The sequence below is a fragment of the Sciurus vulgaris genome, assembly GCF_902686455.1.
Source record: "Sciurus vulgaris genome assembly, chromosome: 1".
NCBI lineage: Eukaryota > Metazoa > Chordata > Mammalia > Rodentia > Sciuridae > Sciurus > Sciurus vulgaris.
The window spans coordinates 97,107,869-97,126,758 of record NC_136461.1 but is presented as its reverse complement, the minus strand read 5'-3'; the positions used below and the strand labels follow the sequence as shown (position 1 = coordinate 97,126,758).

The following is an 18,890-nucleotide window of genomic DNA, read 5'->3' as shown; positions in this document are numbered from 1 at the left end:
ATCTAGTTGTTTTAAATCAACCCTGTGATCCAGTTCAATAAGCTCTTGTGACTTGAATAGATGTTATAGGCAAGACTCTGGTTTAGGTTCTGCATCAGTGACTGGTTAAAAAGTTTTTCTAAGTAGGGGAGATTTTGTAGACCTAACCTCAGCAGAAACAGTCCACTGAATTGTGGATAAAATTCTGGTGGGTTGCTTTAGTTCCTTAAAAATATGTCTAAAACCAATTTAAATTTAATAAGACTGTATTGGAGGCTTTTATATGATGTTGAGAGCTAGAATACCCTAAAAATAGAGGTTCAAAGCATAAGATCCACTTTGGAACAAATTTTCATTTTCATTGTAGATCAGACACACTTGTAGCTGTTCAAGGAAGAGTATAGTCAAGCCCCCAGAGGAACAGGTGAGCAAAAGGGTGAACGTCAGAAAAGAAAGTTGCTTAGGAGTTAATAGGTGGAGTAAAGCTTGAGATAAGTTAAGGTTATTATGAATTGGAAAAGAAAAGGAAAGAACATTCTGGATGGACAATATTGAGAACATACCTTGCAATAAATACATAGGGAGAATTTCTAATTATTAAAATGTGTATGTAAAACTCTGCTCATTCATACTCACATTGCATTTCTCCTATCAATTTTGATATCTTTCCTTTTTCTCATAGATTATACTAAAACAGGAACAATACACTCATGTTCATTAATCTCAAATTGATGATGTCAAGTTGATATTCTGTGGAGATTTTAGATTTCATATGTAATTTTCAAAGCATTATTTTACACATGTTGTTTATATGAATGATGTAAAATACTGAAAGGAAGTCCTTATATTTGTTTTTTGAAAAAGCTATAAAACCTTAAACCCCAAATTTTATCATTCACTTACTATTTTAGCAAGATCTTACTAGAAGTATTTATGGTTAACCCCCACATTTGAACCTTACTTCTATTGAGAGAGAATTTTTGGTGGGAATCACTATTTCTAGTTCGGGGATAAGAAACTAGTTTTACGTTAGTAAAGATGCAACCTTTTAGACAAAATAAGCCTTACTTCCTTGGGTTTGCACTTTTCTTAGACAGCCAAAAAAGTGTTTGATCTTATTTACAAAACAGTGAGTGGTCTCAGGTGTTTAGAAAATCCTAGTTTCGAGAGCCTCTCTTCCCCTTGGCAGACTTTTCTGACCAGGACATTCAAAGTCCACTTCATGTTAAAAGATGAAAGGACAGACCACACCCCTGTTTCTCCTGAGGACGCACACACATTTGAAGAGCAAGAACCTCCCTTGAAAGAAAGAATAAATCTTTGATTAAGGAATTACAAGTAGTCTTATTATTTAAGCATGGTGTGCTTCTGTATACTGTTTAGTTCAATTTTAGTTCTTTAAGTGAAATGAAACTCATGCATATTGTGTAAATAGCAGGTATCCTAGCTCTGTGATGATTCTGGCAAAAATTATTCCAAGGACTTCAGGAAAGGCCTCTGTTTCCTCTGATTGAAAGATTCAGAGCAAATCAGTGATCTGTTTTGACATTCCATCATTTTATTAAAAAAAATGCTAGCCAGATTTTGACATTTTAAAGATTTGTTTTAAATTAAAAAATGGAGGTTTAGAGTTTTAGTGTTGTACTCATGTATGTACTTGACTTTCTGGGTGGATATGTTGAACTGAAATAGATAAAATAAACTTTGGTAGACCACTTGTGACTGCAGCTGCCAAATGTCCCCATTCTGAGAAAAAAAAAATATGACATGGTTATTTTACAGGAAATACTGTACAGGACTGTGGTTTATGTAAAGGAAATGCCCACAAAGAAGCTAAAGTACCGTTAGTACTTAATGGTGTACTTTATGCCTGAAATAAAAATGAGTTGGTATAAACAAACCTTGTGCCGAGGTTTTATGTTCAGAATTAACTCTCCTCAACCTTAATGTAGAACATGGTAGTGATGTTGTGTTTTTACCTGGCTTGCTGACAGAAGCAGCTTGGAGAGGACACTCCATAAGGCTCTATAAATAATGGGAACAGCTGGTTGAGGGATAGTTGCTTGACTTTAACAGCACCACTCAGTGAGTCAATCCAGATTTAAAACACAGTCGAGCTGTAGTAAGCAGTACTATCTTCCCTTTATTCACTCCAGCACCAGCAGATTTGTAATTGTCCTGTTGTAATTCTTTGCACAAATCATTCAGTTTATTTTACTAACATTTCTCTGTGTATCTGGTTCATCATGGTAAGTGGACCAATTTTTATGGTGAGAAGGGAGATCAGAGTGTGCCCACTGACCTCCTGCATCCATAATTTGTGATGTAAGAAGCTGCTTGTTATAATTCTTAACATTTACACACCTGCATAAAATAGGGCTGAAAGAGGTTTTGGAAATGATGGATTCCAGACTTCTCATCTTGTAGGTGTGTCATAGAGAGGTAGAATTATGTTTTCAAGGTTAGAAAGGTAGAATAATGGCCTTCCAGAGATGTCCATGTCCTAATTTCTGGAAACTGTGACTATGTTACCCTATGTGGCAGAAGGGACTCAGCAGCTATGCTGAAGTTAAGGATCTGGAGATGGGGAGGTTTATCTTGGAGTATCTGTGTAGATCCAATGTAATTACAGGTCATTAGAAACAGAGAACCTTTCCCACCTGGGACAAAAAGAGATGCCACATTGTTGGTACTGAAGGTGGAGGAAAAGGGCCAGGAGCCAAAGATCACTGACATTTCTAGAAGCTGGAAAAGGATTCCCTGCTCTAGCCTCTGAAAAGGAGCAGTGCCCTGCTGAGACTCCTTGAACAGACCCTGGTGAGACTTGTGTTGAACATCTGACCCATAGAAATGGAAGACAGTTAAGTATGGGCTGTTTTAAGTCAATGCATGGTAGTTGGTTACAGTCATCATAGAAAATGAATATATTCACCAAGTTAGGGGTTAAGCCAGGTGCAAATCCCAGACCTTCTGCTTTATGGTCTAGGTTTGTTCTTGGGATTAAGTACCTGAATCAGATACTCCTGAAAGGCATAAACCACTTTGCACTCTTTCACCAAGATTTAACCTAGGACAGGGCAAAAGGGAGCCACCTAGGAAGTGTTTCCTGGCTGATGTGACTGATGTCCAAGTACCAGATGCTCCTGAGAAAGACTAAATGCCAGCACACAGCTTGGGCACCACTTAATTCTGCAAATTTACTCACAAAACTGTCTGGACTGGGGAATGTCTAGAATGATTCCCAGGATGCCTAGCAGCTTTAGGACTACCAGTCTTGGGGTGTGTTCAATCTAGGCTTGACGTGACTCCTGTGTCCTAAATAATTCAGGCTCTTCTGAAAATTTCTAAAGCCCCTACTTGGTCTAGAACAGGGATTGGTCATGAATAAATGTGAAATAAATTCAAGATGTTAAACAAGCAAACAAACTTCAGCTCTCTTTTTGAATCTTGATTCAGATTTCCTCCAAGGTCATTTAAAAAAGTTTTAGTCATTGATATGAATACTAAGAATAAATAAAATCAATGGTAAAATACATCTGAGATTAAATAAGAGTGAGGACATTAACCTCAAAAAACTTAATCCAAGGACTTCAAATATATTTCATGTCACCTGCCTATTTGATTTGTTGGTAATAGCTTTTTGGAACACTGTTGAAGAGGATTCTGCAGCCAACTACTTTACTGAGCAGAAAGAGTTCTTTGATCATATCTGATTTGGGCAGCCGGGACAACACTAATCTACTTCCTAGAGTGTTCTCTCCATATATCAATCAGTTCTTTAATCACTGCTTCTTGATGTGATTTTTCAGCTGGCTATAATCCACTCACATTTCTTAATTGGGTCTAAGGCAGCAAAGATAGACCCTGATCAGTATGAAGACAGTTTAAATATGTGAAGTACAGAGCGCACTAACCTCATTTGCAAGTTATACTTCACTCACACCTGGGAAGATAAGGATGGAAGAGAGGTTTGAGAGAGGGCCAGAAGTAAATGTCAAAATGTGCTTTTTTTCTATACCTCCCGGTAGTTCTTCCACTTCACTTCTGTCAGGCTTCCTTACATTTAATTTTATTTGCATAGAAAAACTTTGTCTAGATGCCATAGATGATTCAGGGTAATAAAAAAAGTAGAGAAAACTAAAAAAATATTTAAATTTAAAAGGTTGGGCTGAAGACAAATGTATTAAAAGTTATATGCATTGAGTTTCCCTTCTCTGAAAAGTTTGGAACCAGAAATGCTTCAGATTTAGGATTTTGGAGTATTTGCATATATATAATGAGTCATCTTGGGGAAGAGACCCAAGCTCAAACACAAAATTCATTTATGTTTTTCTTTTCATATAGATCATATGCATATAGCCTGCATTTAGTACACCTGCATTTTGATTGATCTATCACATGAGAGCAGGTATGGGATTTGCCACTTGTAGCATAATGTCTGTGTGCAAAACATTTCAGGTTATGGAACACTTTGAATTTGGGATTTTTGAATTATGAATGCTTAACCTGTATATGATAAATTATTTAGCATATTGACTTCTAGATCATTAATTTTTTTTTTACTAAAGATGTTTATAAAATTTAAGAGCAAATGGTAGATGCTTGTAAAGCTTGAGCATTTTAAATGTGAAAACTGGAAAAAATGATAATGTGTAACACATAGACATTGAAGTATTTTCTGCTTTAAAAATATAAGTGTGGGTTGGCATTATACTCTTTATTTTCCATTTGTTTCCTTTTTTATATTAATATTGGCTTCAGATTCTATCAGAAATATCAATTTGATTAATGCTATGCAATTTCAAAGACTTCACCTTGTAGCCTCTGTAACAAGGCCTTTTGTGAAAGCACTTTGGCTGTAATGATCAGTTGACCTAACTATTGAGTGCCATAAAGCTTAAGTGCCGGAATAGCCCTTGGCTTTTCGCTAGGATTGGAAGGAGATTCATCCTAAGAAGCCATGACATCAATCAGTGGGCTGTTTGCCAAGTGGTAGCACACTAGAGCAATAATGAACTATGACCTTATGTTTGTATAGCAACTTTGATTTTTTTTTTCCTGAACACTTGCACTTACATGATTTCATTGAGCTTCACTGTGAACTGTAACACAGAAGGGCTCATATTTTTATTATCTCTGTTTTCAGATAAAACTCAGAAGAGTTCATGACTCTAAGACTAGTAAGCAGTAGCATAAAGAAAAAAATACTCAGACTTAAAAATGTGCATTGCAATCTCTTGTTGAATGTGCATCTCATACCAGTGAAAACCCTTAATTTAATCTACTAACATAAAGACAATAAGAAATGTGGTAAATTTTACTACTGGAGACCTTGCTATTATTGAGGCCACATTTCTTTAAGAGGACACAGGTCTCTGTGCATTCTCATCTGTTGTTGCTGAAATGGACAAGGGATTATAAGAAATGATTCCTTTCTTCCAGTATGTGGTTATAACCCAGTAGTGTATAAATGGGCATAAATTTACAACATCATAAGGTGGTTTTTGATAAGCTGCTTGACAATGGCAGAGATACTCAAAATCCAGAAGGGAGGGTCAGCTTTGGCTGGGATAAGCAGGAAGAAATTCAAGCAGGAGGTAACATTTACACTGAGCTTTGAAAGGTGACTGAGATTTGGTTAGGCAGATGTTTTGTGAGAGGTATTATATTTTGATGAAAAAGAAGCAGATTCAATTTGGGCAAAGGCATTGCTGTAGGAGAGGTCATAGTGTTTGTGGGTAGGGCAGGAGACAGAATGAGATTTCTGTAGGAGAATAGTTATAATCCTTTCTTCATATGAGAATGAAAAAGCACTAGATTTTTCCCTATCATGGATCTGCCTACATCCCCTTCCTGTTCAATCTACTAAGGAGGAATAGAATGTGACAGTTTTTTTCGGTAGGGTACTGTCTTCGATATGAGTGTTAAGAACTGTGGGTGTAGCTCAGTGGTAGAGTGCAAGCTTAGCATGCACAATTCCTAGCACCACCAAAAAAGAAAAGAAATTAATCATAATTGATAAAGGGTAATAAATGGGTTCTCAATTTTATTTTTGTCTCATGCATCCTTTATCTTTTCATCTTCCTTAATATTCTAAAAGAACCTATAGTATGAGAAGGTACAATAATATGTGATAAAAACCCATTATTGGTGGTAATTTGATGCTAGTCATTACACACCTGTTTTAAACCTATCTGTATGTGGCAACCTGGTCCTTTTGCAGAGTATCTACTTCAAGAGTCAGCAAGTTTTTTTTCTGTAAAGGATAAGATAGGAAAAAATTTAGAATATTTAGACCATCCAGTCTCAGTTGAGACTATTCAGATCTATCATTGTAGCAAATAGAAGTTATAGACAATGTATAAATGAACATGATTTTGTTCTAATAAGACTTTACTTTCAAAAACAGGTTAATGGTATGTATTTGACCCATGTGTGGTAGATAGCAGATTTCTATTTTAGAGACATATATGATCATCTCATTTCAAATAACTGAGTCCCTTTTCTTAATTCCTGACAATCTGTGGGTTCTTTTATTTTTAAAGATAGTATTCTCAGTCTTCCATTGCTTTTGGTTTATACTACTTCTATATTATGTTACTTTGGGTATTTCTTTGTTTCTGTCTGGGGTCTAATACATCATTATGACTTGCCATTAGTTATTACTAGTGATTATAAGGAATATATAAATTCATAGTTGAGCCATGCAATTTATTAACCTTTTTGCATTTTTTCTTAAGTCAAAGTTTTAACATTTTATTTTCCTGAAAATGCTGCATATATAAAATATACTATTGCTCTGTAGTACAAATGTAGATAGTATATATGTTCAGGTACTTTTTGGGTTGGGGATACTGGGGATCGAGCCCAAAGGTGCTTTCCCACTGAGCCACATCCTCAACCTTTTATTTTTTAAGTTTGAAACAAGGTCTTGCCATATCGCTTAGGGACTTGCTAAGTTGCTGAGGCTGGCCTTGAACTTGTGATTCTCCTGCTTTACTTAGTCTTTCATGTCACTGGGATTACAGGCCTTGGCCACTGTGTGTCCAGCTGTTCAAATATTTTTAATCAAGAAAAATCTGTGGGTTGTTTTGTTTGGAGTTGTACTTATTTCATGAGAAGGCTGGACATATTCATCTTCAGATCCTCCTTAACACCTAGCACAAAACCATGTATATGGGAACAGAAAATACACATGACCTCTGTTTGAACCTCTGTGTGGGGTCATTTCCATCATCATATATAAATGTATGTTTCCATTTTGTTTGAACAGAAAATTTTCCTTTACTCCATATTCCCTTTTGATTGTCGTATTCGCATTTATTTTTCTCAGTAAAATTTCCTAAATTATCCTATGTGTACCTCTACTTCATCCCTTCTGCTTTACTTTTCAGCCTATTCCAATCTGGCATCTGTTCTCATAACTACATTAAAATTACTTTTATCGCATCACCCATGACTTTGATATTTCTGCTGTTTGCCCACATTCCACACTGTGTACCCATCTCTGCTTCTTGATACCTTTTCCTTTTTCTGCTTCCTTGAAATGATGCTGTATTAGTCTGCTTGGGCTGCTGTAACAAAATACAATAGCCAGAGTGGCTTATACAGCAGGAATTTATTTTCTCATAGTTCTGGAGGCTAGAAGTCTATGATGAAAGAATAGGCAAACCTGGTTTCTGGTGAGAACCCTCTTCCTGGCTTGCTGGAAAGCTGCCTTCTCACGACATCCTCACGTGACCTTCCTTTGTGCATGAGCAGAAAGGGAGGGAAAGAGAACTCCCTGGCTTTCCTTCTTATAAAGACACCATTCCTATTGGATCAGGGCCTTACTCTTATAACCTCATTTAACCTTAATTAATTCCTTAGAATCTCATCTCCAAATAGAGCAACACTAGGGTTTAGAGTTTCAGTATATGAATTTGGGTGTATACAAACATTCAGTTCATAACAGACATTTTTTTGACTTCTTACCACCTCACCAGCCATTCTTCTTTTCTTAACTTCTCTTCCAGTGTTTGATCTCTAATATTTGGAGTCTCTTGGACTCTCCTCTTTTTCTTTTTCCGTGTTATACAGCTGTTGTAGTCAACTGTTCCATTCTCGTGACCTAAAGACCCGACAAAAACAACTTTAAGGAGGGAAAGTTTATTTTGGGGTCCACAGTTCCAGAGGTCTCAATCCACAGATAGCCAACTTTAGTCCTTGGGGATTGATTTGAGGCACAACATCATGGTGGAAGTATGTGGCAGAGGAAAGCAGCTGGGAACATAGTACCAGGCAGCAGAGAGAGTTACTCATCTTGACAAAATATATACCTCAAAGGCATGACCCCAGTGACCCACCTCCTCCAGCCAGAACCTACCTGCTTATAGTTACTACCAGTTAATCCCCATCAGGGAATTAACACACCAATTAGGCTACAACTCTCATAACCCAATCAGTTCACATTTAAACCTTCTTGCATTGTCTCACACATGAGCTTTTGGGAAATACCACACACCTAAACCATAACAGCCAACATAGGCAGCCCCACCCACCCCCATGACTTTACTTACTATTTTTGTATAGATTTTCTCAGATATTTAATCTCCAGACTAGGCCTCTTCTTTTAAGATCCAGACTCACATCTACCTTGTATTTCATATGACCTCAAATTTATTATGTCCAAAATGGAACCCCTAATTCCAAAATTGATAAAGATGCTTCTTCCCAAGACTTTATTGTAGAAAATGTCACCATTATCTGTATTTTCTAAAATCACAGACTTGGACATTATTCCTGAGTGTGTGTGTGTGTGTGTGATGTGTGGTGCTTGGAATCAAACCCAGGCTTCACGCATGGTAGGCAATGCTTTGCCACTGAGCTACACCCCAGTCCTTATTCTTTTCTTTTCTTGTATAGAAGCTTTTTAATTTGGTGCCATCCCATTTATTAATTCTTTTTTTAAATTTAGCTTTTAATTTTTCACAGACTGCATTTTGATTCATTGTACACAAATGGGGTACATCGTTTTGTTTCTATGGTTGTACACAATGTAGATGAAGATTCCTCAGAGAACTTGGAAAGAACCCACCTTTTGACCCAGTTATCCCACTCCTTGGTTTTTACCCAAAGGACTTAAAATCAGCAAACTACAGTGATGCAGTTACATCAATGTTTATAGCAGCTCAGTTCACAATAGCAAGATTGTGGAACCAACCTAGATGCCCTTCAGCTGTCCTTATTCTTGATTCTTTAATGTCAAATGTAAGCAAGTCTTGTGGATTCTATCTTCCAGATTCACTTTGAATTTGACCAGTTTTCTTCTTCTCTTTTATGCTTTCAGATACTTTTTCATCAATCAGATCTCAGGTAAAAGATGACCTTTCTTGACTCTTTAGCCTAAATAATCTGTTTTAAGTCCCATCCCCACTGTCCTCCCTATTCCATCAACTTGTTTTATTGTCTTCATAGTATCTTTCCAAAATTTTATGGTTTAATGATTTTTGTCCTTATTTTCATCTCCTTTCTTAACCATGTAATAGTAATAAGAACAAAGAATGTCTTGTTAGCCTCACTCTTTGCTGCATCCCCATCATCTGAACTGATTACTGGTACATAGTAGGTGTTGAAAAAATGTTTATTGAAAAAATGAGTCTTTTTTTGCACCATTTTAGTCTATGCCAACGTTATCTTTTGCCTGTATTATTACAGGAGCTTCTTAACTTACCATTTTTCTCACTTTGGCTCTTACCTTCTTCCATTCCATGTCCACAGAGCAGCCAAAGTGATCCTGTACATCTTCCAGATTGTCCACACCCCAGCTGAAAGTTCTTCTTTGTTCTCGACGCATGATCTGGCCTCTGTATCACTCCAGCCTCCTCTCTCCCTCTCTTCCTTTCTGCTGTTGACATGCAGGCTGTCTGCACCTCCCAGAACTCAGTACTCTCTCCCACCTCTAGTGTTTTTACTTGCTGATCCTCCTCCCAGAACATTTCCTTCCATGTTCATAGGGCTGGCCCCTTCTCTCTGGAGCTTCACATTATACCTTAACCCTCCCCAGATGGGCCTCTTCTATCTGAAATGGGTTTCCCTCTTTCAGGGGCCCAGCACCAACAAGAGTTGCTTCACAGAACTAAGTACTACCTATAATTGTTTGGTGTTTTTGTTTACTGTCTTTCTTTCCCATGGTAGTTTCATGAGGAAGGGACATTGTCTTATTCTTTAGTGTTTTAATGTCATCACTCTTCCTGATGATCAATGCTTATTTCCAAGTTAATAAATATATGTACCATCACATCCTTAGGTGACTGAAAGTACTTTGTGTTCAGAACTTTGTCTTCTAAGGACATAAGAATAGAAGTGATTATTCTAGGAAATGTGGATGCCAAGATTAGCAATACTTCTCTAAGATACCCATCCATAGTAAATGCACAGTGAGAAGCTTACTTTTTTAGATATTACATTTCTCCAGAGACGGTCTCATGAGTCACAGAGGTACCTCCTGACTCATGACTGGCACAAGACCGTGGATTTATACTGTGCATGGCCTTAGTCATCTGGGTCATTAGGAAGTTTGCATTCTTTTTTTTCTGTTATGTAAGTATGAAGGAAAACTTGTCCTTTTATAAATGGGAAAGGGAATAGACTATTATTTCTTCTAAGTATATTGGATTAGAAGAATTTTTAAAAAATGGGTTATTAGAGAAATGAAAGTCAGTTATTTTTGTCTGACAGCCTTCAACTTGAGAGGAGGAAAAGGCAGTTTGTGCTGTAACTGTTGTCTTAGGTTTAACCCTACAGTCATTACACTTCCATGTTGAGAAAGCAGTTTGGAGGAAGTACTGGGGCAGTGTTGTTTTTAGAAGGTGCTACAAAAAGCTACATGAAAAATTCCCCCACCCTCATTTTTCCACTCAAAACTTTTTCAAAAATGTTATATTTCCACTCTTCTAAAAAGGCCTATTTTGAGGCATCTATATTCTCATTATCAGGATTAAAGGGAAAATAACATTTTGTCACATTGGTTTCATCTCATTTTCTCTCTTTTCATAAGAAAGACTATGTATGTTACATACTCAGTAAAAGCCTCCATTTGCCAGTATCTGAGATTTTTGACCATGATTTTGTCTTTTCTCCCCAGACCTGAATATACATATTCAGTCTGTGCAATAGCCAGGGAAGAAAATTGTTCCCATTGGTGAAATTTCCATAGTGATACATTTTGAAGGAGAAAAGAAAAAGTTAAAACTGTTAAAGGCAAAATATTTAGTTTCTTTGAGGTAATCTGTTTTGATATTTCAGCTGGAGAAAGGATAAGAAAAGGTCTCCTCTAATACACATCAACTTGAGTTAAAAGCAGAAATCACTAATATTCAAGATAACAAACAAAATCCCTCCACAGTAATTATTGTTTTTTTCCCTTGTAGTTCTTGTGTCACAAAATTTAATTGAGGAGAACTCCATGTATATTTTTGACTACAAGGATGTTACTTTTCAGGGAGGTCAGGCACTTGCATGGAGGCCTGTGGTGTGACCTCTTTTTAATGTTTTTTCTGATGAGAATAGTGGTTGAAGAGGGGAGGCATTAACAGGAGGGGACCTTGAGAAGCCAGCTCCCCAAGATCTGGCTCCATGGGAACGTCCTCAGTTTCACCCTGGGATTCCTTTTTATCTTTTACTACTATGTACATATTGTGTACATTATATGTACTGTTTGTATGTTTTACATACATGTATTATTTACATAAATGCCACAAGCCATTGCTTTTTAAATGTGTTTTCAAGATTAATCCCTGGTAACATACATAGTTTCAGTTCATATTTTAACGCTTCTAGAAAATACCAATATATAATGTATCATAGTTTATTTATCTAGTCTACTTTCCTCCCATCTTTCCTTTCTCCTGGAACTTGGGTCAGTGTGATTATTCCCAGGTAGCTATTACTGAACACAGGATCAGCATTTCATGGTAAAAATGCTCTGGGTGCATTTCCACTAAGCTTGATTGACGAGACTACATCTAGAGACAGCAGCTGAGTTCCAGGTGGGTCCTGATTGATGGCCCTTGGAGGCCACTAGATGGAGCAGGGAGTGCTATTTTGGTTGTGTCCATAATGTACCAGATCCTCACTGCATTCAGATCAACTTCCCTCAAGGGTCCAGACCAGCCTGTCCTGCTCCCTGTACCCTTGGCACATGGCCCAGGTGGGAACCAGATCAGAGCAGTTGGCCAGATTGAGTTCCCATGTGCCGTTTAGTGTCAAATGTGCTCCCTGGTGTCCTTTCTGAATTAATTGCCTCTGTGTGAGTGGTGTCCAGAGCTTGTGAGGGGCCCCTCTGTCTGACACATGAAAGCATGAAGTTGAATCCAGAGGCACTAGGACAATATTGCTTTTTTCTCTCTCAGAGCTATTTGCTAATAGGAGCTTTTTTTTTTTCTTTCTTTGTTTAGTTTTTGGGGCTTGTTTGGTTTTATTTTTTCATTTTTTTTCTTTCTCCTGTTTAGTTTTTGGCCTTGGCACAGCTGTGGATTTATGTAACTGAGAGATATTGTCCTATCTGGTGGTCAGTGCCCTTTTATACTCTACCAGCCACTTGAGAAATGCCCTGCTCCCTCTCTTCTTAACTGCTGCCTGTAGATGCCTCCTTTCCTGCTATCTGGGCCATCACAGAGGTCACTTAATTGGCCTCCCTAATTCCCTGTGTCTATCTTCCAATCTCAGTAATTTCAAAACTCAGTGTCGACTCTACCTCTCCTCTGCTCCTCATGCTCTTTTGATGGTTCCCTGTGCTACAGAGGAAAATGCTCCTTAACACAGCCTGGAAGACTTTTCATAACCTGACTATGATTGGCTCATCCAGTACTGCGTCTTGTCTTTCTGCCCCAGGAGCTATGGCTCATGGTTTCTCAGACCTGCTGTGCACTGGCACACCCCTTGCCTCTGTGCCACAACCTAATGCATTCCACGTGCTCCTGAGGCTCAGTATTCACATTCCTGTCTCTGTGAGGCTTCCCACTGCCTCACTTGTGGGAGCAAGTCACCTCCCCTTTCCTGTCCCTTGAGATCTTACTGTAACTTTTTTTCGTCTGCCTGTTCTTACATGTCAAATGTGTGTGTCATTCCCATTAAGTAATGAGCTCCTTTAGAGTGAGAGCTGTGGATGCTTCCTGGGAAGGATCCCATAGCATCTCTCAAAGGCTCTTGCATCTGTTAGGATTTGATGGTTGTTACTGGAGGAACTTTGTCCTGCGGGCTTGTGAGGTAGCCACTTCAGTCTCTGGACATGTAGTTCATGGCACAAGATCCAGGGAGCTCAGGCTGGAGCCAAGACTCTGGCCTGTTTAATGATGCTGCCACCTACAGATGTTCAATAATGGCTTGTTAATATTTGAAACCATGATCTATGTGACCTTCTCTGCTCATCTGGAAAGTAAGATGGTTTGAATAGACATTCTTTTAAATTTCTCATGGTTATAATAGATGGATGATATTCCTACTTTTGTACCTTCTTCTATACTTTCCAAATTATCTACAATGAGAGTAATATTATTTTAAAACCTTGAATTTGTAGCTTGACATTCTTATGACTCAGAGCAGGCAAAAATATATGGGCTAAAAGAAAAACATTAAGCCTAAATATCAATGAGCACTACAGGCAGGCCCATTTGGCATTTGAGAAAATTTATTAATGACTTTTTTTACACTGTCAGGTTTGCAGAATCAGGGTCAGAGATGAGATTGTATCATGAGAACTGGAAAAGACTATGAGATTGTGTAAGACTGCATATGACCAGTGTTTATCAACTAAGAAATCCATAGGTATTTGCTTGAACACCACTGTATGTTTGTTTGGAGTTAGATGAAGGCTTTCACATCCATGATCTCATTTAATCCCCCCAAACCTCGTGTGGAATTGGCATGGTCATCTCAATGCTCAACTTTATATATGAGAAACAGGCTCAGAGAAATTAAGTAACTTGCCCAAAGTTTCCCAAATACTACATTTTCAAGTCACTATTTAAGTATAGATTCATTAGATTCTAAAGCTTGTTTTTTTTAAAAATATATCACGTTGCCTCTCTGCTAGACAGTGAAATAAAAGCCTGTTTTAGTTAACTTTTTCATCACTGTGATCAAAAGACCTGACAAAAACAAATTTAGAGGAGGAAAAGTTCATTTGGCACTCACGGTTTCAGAAGTCTTAGTCCATAAATGACTGGCTTCATTACTCTGGGCCCAAGGTGTGGTAGAACATCATGGTGGAAGAAGAAAGCATGACAATCAGAAAGCAGAGAGAGACGCTGTCCAAAGACCCACCCCCAATGACCCATGTCCAGTCACACCCTATCTACCTACAGTTACCACCTAGTCAATCCTTATAGTTGGATTAATTAATTAAGGCTGTCATAACGCAATCATTTCATCTCAACTTTCTTGCATTGTCTCACATATGAATTTTTGAGTGTATCTCATATCTAAATTGTAAGAGTGACCATCTGTGATTTATGGAAGAAACCAGGGCTTTGGAGGTATTCCTTCTAGTTGCCTTTCTTTCTTGCCAATCTAATCATATTCAGCCAATTTTGGTAAACTTTACTCTTTGTCCTCTCTTATTTGGTATTAATGCCAGCCAGAGTTTTCTCTAAATCGCTTTTCTATGTGAGGCTTTCCCCAAATGTCATTCTGTTTGTTAAATAAATTGTCAGCCTGCTTCTTCATTGGGCAGGTTGTTAATCGTGCCCAGTATCATTGTCTGCAGATCTGGTTGTCAGATCACTGTTCCTTTGCCCAGGTCATCAGTGAGTGTAAGGCACTGAGTGAATGGTGGTGGAGGGTCACGAGATTTGGTGATGTCTTTAAGACATCTGTTCACCCTCTGACCAGCTTTGCTTTCTGAGCGTGGAATGCAATAAAAACTACAACAGCAGTGTTTTAGCGTTTTTGCTGCTGAGACTAAAAGTTCTGACCAGAACAATTTTAAAGGAGGAAAAATTTATTTGAGGGCTTACAGTTTCAGAGGTCTTAGTTCATAGAAGGCCAGGAAGAGTGTGGCAAAGGGAAGCAGCTCATGTGGTGATCAGGAAGCAGAGCCATGCCCCAATCCCCACCTCCTTCAGACACATCGTACCACTTCAGTTACCACTTAGTTAATTCCTATCAGGGGATTAAATCACTGATTGGGTTAAGACTCTCTCAACCCAATATTTCTCCTCTAAAACTTCTTTCATTGTCTCACACGTGAGCTTTTGGGGGATACCTCACATCCAAACCATCACAAGCAGCAAAGTCTTAAACTGTTTTTATTTCTTATACCTCTATGTGATCTTTAGTGTCTTAGAAGAAAATTAATTTGTCTATTAATTCAGAACACAATCATGAGTGAGGAAAATACGTAAGAGTTGAACTATCTACATGTTCCTGAAATGAAAGGACCTCTAATCTATTATTTCCTGGTTTCTTATTGCTTTCTGGCTTTTTAACATATTTTCCTTACTTTGTTATTTAATTTCATTTTCCTGTGGTCTAGGTGGGCTTCCATGCTGCCTTCCCCTTGTTGTCCATCTTTTTTTGTGGTAAATTCTAGGTATTAATTTGAAATGAAAAAAATTACCGAAGTACATGGACTGTAACATCTAATCACATATTGTAATTGTGTTACTCTACCTTTTTGTATTGGAGACAGATACACAATGAACATTCCAATATCACAGATTGCACACTAGATAGGAATTCTTCAGACCTTTTACATAACCACCAAAAAACAGATATTGGATTCTGTAATATAGTACAAAAGTCCACAGTCAATCCAGTCTTAGCCAGTATCTTCAATTTATTTCTATTGCTATACAAATAATTGGCCATTACTAGGCTTACAAGTTAATAACAGGACAAAAAATTTATGTTGCACTGCCACAAAAAGTCAGCTGTGTTAATAGTCATGCAATAAGTAACCAAACCTGCTGAACTTACTGTCCATCTTACCTCCTTTCTGACTCATCCTCTTGCCTCTTGGTCTTTCACCCATTTTCTGCTTTCTTCTCACTGTTTGTTATAGAATGGTCTCAGGACATCCTCAATGAATGGAAAAAAATGTGTTTAGAGATTTGCTGTAAGATGATTACCTATTTGGTGATTGTGTTTGGATACAAAGATAGGATTGCTCAACTGATGCACGAGGGGAAAATTATCTGCTGGATTTAGTAACTGAAAAGCAAAAAGCATAAGAAAACATTTTAGTCTTGTCATGTAAACATAATGATTAAAGCAACACTCAAATGAGACTATGTGATAGTAGGTGAATTTTTATGACATAGTAACATTTCCTTGGCTCGTACTAATTTAAAATTTTTCATAATTTCCTCAGTTATGGATGAAAATAAGTACATGAAATGGATAGAATGATTGGAAAGTCTGACCTGCGCAGTTACCCCTGGGCAAGACTTTCTTCTCTTCTGACTCTGAGAAGACAGCATGCTGCTCCTGTCCCTGCTACCTTTGAATTTCTCCTCTGTCTCACCTCATGGTCTTCTGAGGCTCTAAAGGGACAGGAAGCTGATGGAGAGGTGTGAGCACCCAAATTACTATGTTTTGCCCAGGAAACCTGAGTGACAACCAGGCCTCTGCAGTGCCTCTTGGTGGCTCCCAATGCCTGGAGCTTAGGTTTGGGAGAGAGTCAGGGTCCAGCTACTGCTTTGGAGTCCAGATGTCTTAGCTTTTACCCTATCCCTGGCAATATGTCAGCAGAATTTTAATCAACCTTCTCTTCCGTGGCAAAGTGTTAAAAGGGCAGAAGTTTTTTTCAGAAAATATGGTCTTTATAAAGGCGTAAACTCCTAGGAACTTTGTAATTGGAAAAGTGTTTTCCTACATAGTATTTTCTAGATGCAGTAAGCTATGGTGTAGCTTGATTATTCTCAAAACCTTTCTAGCAATGTTTCTCTAAGGGATTCACATCATTAAATATTTTACAAATCGTTTTCTTTGCTATAATGAACAAAAATAAAAAAGATGTTTTATAATCTTTTTCTGTTCTCAATTTCATAATGTTTGGGTCATTTGGGAAAGAACTGTAGCCTGAGTGCAAATTTGGTATTCTAATGTACAGCATAAAATGCAATTAAAACATACAAAATGCACTGTGATCTGCAATAATTGAATAAGTTAGCACTTTTGCCTAGTGACTTATATTATTGTTTTTGAATGTTTAAATATTTTCTCCCATTTCAATGCATTTTCAATGTACTCTTGATCCTTTCCCTTAATTTATAAGCTCTTTGGTTTTATAGGTTCTAGTTTCTTAAATATTTATAGTAGGGTCTTGCACATTTCAAATGCTCATAAAATATCTGCAACTTGACTTGTCTACAAATTAGGGAAATAACAAGGATCCCAAGAATTGAGGTGATGCTCCTGTTAGTCAAATGTGCTGTCTAAGGTCTAAGAAGTTGGTGCTGACAATATAATGTTCTTTTCTCCCAGGAAATGTGATCCCTCTTGCTACTTGATTAAATAATTGATTCATTCTGTGTTTTTACTGAAGGTTAAGCATTGTTGATTTCCAAGACTCTTATCTAATTATAGTGATGATTCCTCCCTAAAATATTGCTGAATTGAGAAGGGGACAAAGGAAATTTTCAAGAAAGAGTTCAAAAAAGGGAACAGTAAGGCATTGCTTATTTTTAGGTTGCCAAGAATAACCTGAGAATTGCTTTAAGGGGAAGAAAACTTACAAGAGCATTTCAGAATACTTCTTAAAGATCAGAGGCATAATCTGATAATTCAATAATCCTTTTTCCTTTGGGCAGGTTCTATTCAGCTTTTTGAGCAGTTTATGAATAGCTTATTTGTAGGGAAGTTAAAAAAAAGAAGACTTTAGCAATATTTATCAGGAACTTGGAAAATTTTCATACCCTTTGACTCATAAACTTAACTTCTAGGAATTTATTATCAGGAAATAATTAGATACATGGATAAATATTTAGATAGAAAATTATTATTCTTTCCATTGTAATTGTGATGAATTGTGCAAAAAAAAGCTCATGAGTTCAATGATTCAATGATAGGTTATTAACTAAAGGCATTATAACTTCTAATCCTATAGAATTCTGAGTAGCTCACATATCTTAGTTTGTTTTCTGTTACTATAAGAGAATACCTAGGCTGGGGTTATGTCTCAGTGGTAGAGTGCTTGCCTGGCATGTGTGAGGCACTGGGTTAGATTCTCAGCACCACATATAAGTAAATAAATAAATTAATTAAATAAAGGTCTATTGACAACTAAAACAATATTTTAAAAAAAGAGAATACCTGAGACTGGGTATTTTATAAAGAAAAGAAATTTATTTGGGCCTATTAGTTCTGGAGTCTGGAAAACCCAAGATTGAGGAGCCACATCTTATGAAGATCACATGTTATTTCTACTCATGACTGAAGAAGGACAAGAGCATGTGTGTGAAAGAGAACATGTAAGACATACCTTGCTTTATAACAGCCTACTCTCACTGTAATTTATCCATTCTGGTGAGAGCAAGAGCTCACAGTCATCCATCCATTCATGAAGGCTTTACTCTTATGAACTGAACACCTCCCATTAGCCCTCCTCCCAACTCCTGTATTGGGAAAAAAAAATTTTCAGCATGAATTTTGTTGGGGACAAACCACAGCAGGACATCTCAGATGGGGGCAGATCTAGAGTGTCTTTTGTCTTACATCATAGTGTTTTGGAACTGAGGGTACCTTGTGGGTGCAACTGATCATTCATGGCATTTGGATCATGAATTGCCCTCACTGTGAGGTTTAAGAGTGTGCGTTGCAATTTAATTAAAGTGATAGAATATTTCTTAGTTTTTTTTTTTTTGTTGTTTTTGCTGTGCTGGGGATTGAACATAGGGCCTTGTGCTTGACAGGCAAGCACTCTATCAACT

At 37.5% G+C, this 18,890-nt stretch overlaps 1 protein-coding gene across 3 annotated transcripts in view; it reads left to right on the top strand.

Annotated features, from left to right (window-relative positions):
- Window positions 1–18,890, top strand: part of LOC306657137 (guanine nucleotide exchange factor VAV3) — a 296,869-nt gene that overhangs the window by 128,634 nt on the left and 149,345 nt on the right. The window contains exons 1-2 of one of the 3 annotated variants that reach the window (XM_079132884.1): window positions 758–4,387; window positions 9,308–9,333. The exons of the other annotated variants lie outside the window; for them this stretch is intronic. Coding sequence (XP_078989010.1) covers window positions 4,378–4,387; window positions 9,308–9,333 — 36 coding nt within the window. The 5' untranslated portion in view covers window positions 758–4,377. Of the gene's footprint in view, window positions 1–757; window positions 4,388–9,307; window positions 9,334–18,890 lie in introns of those variants that run through there. 3 annotated transcript variants of the gene reach the window in all.